Source organism: Aplysia californica, unplaced genomic scaffold, assembly GCF_000002075.1.
Source record: "Aplysia californica isolate F4 #8 unplaced genomic scaffold, AplCal3.0 scaffold01094, whole genome shotgun sequence".
NCBI lineage: Eukaryota > Metazoa > Mollusca > Gastropoda > Aplysiida > Aplysiidae > Aplysia > Aplysia californica.
The window spans coordinates 197,050-200,886 of record NW_004798364.1 but is presented as its reverse complement, the minus strand read 5'-3'; the positions used below and the strand labels follow the sequence as shown (position 1 = coordinate 200,886).

Below are 3,837 nucleotides of genomic sequence, written 5' to 3'. Positions count from 1 at the left end.
GCAGGCTCCAGAACCAACAGTGGACTACCCCTGAGACCTGGCAGGCTCCAGAACCAACAGTGGACTACCCCTGAGACCTGGCAGGCTCCAGAACCAACAGTGGACTACCCCTGAGACCTGGCAGGCTCCAGAACCAACAGTGGACTACCCCTGAGACCTGGCAGGCTCCAGAACCAACAGTGGACTACCCCTGAGACCTGGCAGGCTCCAGAACCAACAGTGGACTACCCCTGAGACCTAGCCGGGAACACAAAGAAGAAGGAAACAGCAATCGCTACACAAAGTTAACACAAACATTTTATCTACAAAACCAAAGTTCTTGATTTCTGCACTTTGACTTCCGGTCTCACTCTAAGCTGTCGTGTGTCGTCATCCACCCAACGGTCGTCCAACGCCATGCCAACGACGTCCGACGCCGGGCCGATTAGAATTTGAGCATGGGCACGTGGTCTTGCACGAGCTTGAGCAGGTCCACGTCGCCATAGTAACGGACTGCTTTGTGGCCCACGCCAAGGACACTGATCAGGAGCAGTCCCATGAGGAAGCGGAGGCTCAGACGAAAGCCGGGTAGCCTGGCATGGACGAGTTGGTTGGTGTGAGGACAAGCCAGACATATGGGTAATATATTGTAACAATAATAATTATAATAATTATAATAATAATAGTAATAATAACAATAATAATAATGATGATAATAGTAAGAAAAAAAAACAATAATATAAAACTAATAATAATAGTAATAATAATAATAGTAATAATAATAATAATAATAATAATAATAGTAATAATAATAATAATAATAGGCCTAATAATGATAATGATAATGTAAGAATAATAACAATAATATACTAATAATAAAAGTAATTTGGAAAGAAAATCTCTCTGAACATTTACTTCATTCATATAAAAACTGAAATGACTTAAGCTGACATTTGAATTAAAGGATTTGACCTCTCTTAACCCTATCCGTACGCCCTGGGGTCATTTTGTACCAAAGGAGTTGTATTCTTCACATTTTAGAACACTTCTAGTACGAAGATCTCTTCGAAACTCAGTATTTCTCAAAAAATCACTCTGACAGACTGCTATGCAAAGCGTATGGATCGGATTAACGAGTAATTTTCCTTTTTGGTAAGTAGTGGCACAGAGTTCCCCATGTCGTATGGATACGATAGTCAAACACGACGTACGGAGAGGGTTAAGTGGCGGCACAGAATTCCCCACGTCGTATGGATACGATAGTCAAACACGACGTACGGAGAGGGTTAAGTGGTGGCACAGAGTTCCCCACGTCGTTTGGATACGATAGTCAAACACGACGTACGGATAGGGTTAAGTGGTGGCACAGAGTTCCCACGTCGTATGGATACGATAGTCAAACACGACGTACGGATAGGGTTAAGTGGTGGCACAGAGTTCCCCACGTCGTATGGATACGATAGTCAAACACGACGTACGGATAGGGTTAAACTACTGGGCAAAGCATTCCAGACTTTAGGGCAGCGACATTCAAACGCACTTTCACCCATTGTTTTACAATTCATAGATGGTAAAACAAATTTCTTTTTGTCAACTGATGACCTTAAACTGCGAGCTGGAATGTAGTCTCAACCTTAAACTGCGAGCTGGAATGTAGTCTCAACCTTAAACTGCGAGCTGGAATGTAGTCTCAACCTTAAACTGCGAGCTGGAATGTAGTCTCAACCTTAAACTGCGAGCTGGAATGTAGTCTCAACCTTAAACTGCGAGCTGGAATGTAGTCTCAACCTTAAACTGCGAGCTGGAATGTAGTCTCAACCTTAAACTGCGAACTGAAATGTAGTCTCAACCTTAAACTGCGAGCTGGAATGTAGTCTCAACCTTAAACTGCGAGCTGGAATGTAGTCTCAACCTTAAACTGCGAGCTGGAATGTAGTCTCAACAGACTTGATCAATACAATGGCTCATAATAATAATAATAATAATAATAATAATAATAATAATAATAAATAATAAATAGCATTTGTATAGGGCATATTCCCACTCAACAGCAGGCTCTATGCGCTTTACACTATATTATTACCCCAGCAGACCATAGAACACTCAGAAACATTCTCAGCTTCCCGGGAAGCATACAGTGCAAGCAGCTGGTTAAACTCTCAAACACTAACAAACTCACAAGATCTTTCACTGTCTATAGCTAGGTCCATTCCCACCTGGGTGAAGTGAGGAAAATTCGTGTAAAATGCCTTTCCTAAGGACACAACGTCGGGCCTACGGCTCGAACCTCCGAAACCGCAACCTCAGGATTACGAGTCCGGTAGCCTAACCACTGGGCCACCAACGCCACAATCACTCAATCGCTGACACAATGGCAGTCGATCAAAACACAGAACAAGCAAACTGGACAGATTTTTTTCCCATTTAGATGCTAGTGCTTTCTGCAGCACATTGACACAATTCAGATTTTTTTTTTTGGGTAAGTGTTTTACGGTGTTCGCAACTGCAAAACGTCATATGAGCACTCGGGATACATTAAACATTTTTCAGTTAGTAAGAAATTTTGAATTTTGCCCGGGTGGCAGCCGAAGCCTACTCTTATCAATTTTAGACCACCAAAGGATCTTTAACGTACACAACTTGCACATGGGACCTCCGAGATTTTTCGCCCTTGTCCGAGAAGGCTGGATTTGATCTTTCCTACCAGAAGATCAGGGTTGTAGCTGAAAGACAGCAGTAAGGAGGAGCCAAGGAGTAGCAGTGGAAAGGCTGCAGAAAGAATCAGGAGCCCAGAGGAAGGGGCTAAGGAGGTGAGGGGGTGGGGGCAGAAAGTGAAGACAAAAGCAGACGACAGAACACTGCTAGACAGCAGGAAAGGAGGTGAAAGGAGACAATTTTAGAGAAGAAAATTTTTCTGTCGCTACCCGGATTCCAACCCGAGACCTTTGAATGAGAGGTGAACACCTTAACCTCTAGGCCACGAGAGCCCCATTCAGATTATTTACTACACAGGCTAGGACAATGCCTGCCTCTGCCTACTTGGCTGAAAGGGATACCAAATTTCAAGAGCACCTTTTGGGGGTTTTTTGTTTTGTTTTTGTAAGCGTTTCACAGCACTAACAACACAAATTAGGTCATATAGTGCCGACGATTACAGGTGTTACAAAAGATGATAAGGATGACAGATGCTCGATAGGAAAGACAGAGTAGAGTAAACCAGACCAGAGCACCCCCCAACCAAGAACTTCAACTTTTGGGTCAAAGTAACTCAAACATTACTAAAGTGATTCCTAAGCCAAAATATGTTGAGGACAAAAACACAAAGTTTCTTCAGGCAGTCTCCCAACCTGGCCCATGTTTTCAGTCTATTGCAAAGACTCCGAGAATACAGCACAAACCTGCCTATATACACACACACGCAGAAACACACATACACACGCAGAAACACACATACATACACACATGCACATGCAGACACACACACGCACACACAGACACACACATACATACACACATGCACATGCAGACACACACACGCACACACAGACACACACATGCACACGCAGACACACACACATACACGCACACACACAAACACATACACACACACACACACATACACGCACACACACAAACACATACACATAAACTAGTCAACAAAAATTAAGGAACATTTGAGAAAAAGTGTATAACTTCGAAAGCAAACCTCAACACGCAATGAAATTCGGTACACATTTGAATCAACATGTGTATAGCAAGTAACAAAGAAGAAAGTTATTGCATTTTAACTTGCTTGAAAAGTTAATTGAGTTTGGTAGGGGTTAAAATCCCAAATCCCAAAAATTGTCAAGCGGTTTC

General features: G+C 42.8%; 1 protein-coding gene across 1 annotated transcript in view; it reads right to left on the bottom strand.

Annotated features, from left to right (window-relative positions):
• Positions 1-278: 278 nt before the first annotated feature.
• LOC101846933 (microsomal glutathione S-transferase 2) overlaps positions 279-3,837 on the bottom strand; it is a gene marked incomplete in the record, with an annotated part of 24,943 nt that continues 21,384 nt past the window's right edge. Inside the window, 1 exon segment of the mRNA XM_013089973.2 lies at positions 279-572. Coding sequence (XP_012945427.1) covers positions 425-572 — 148 coding nt within the window.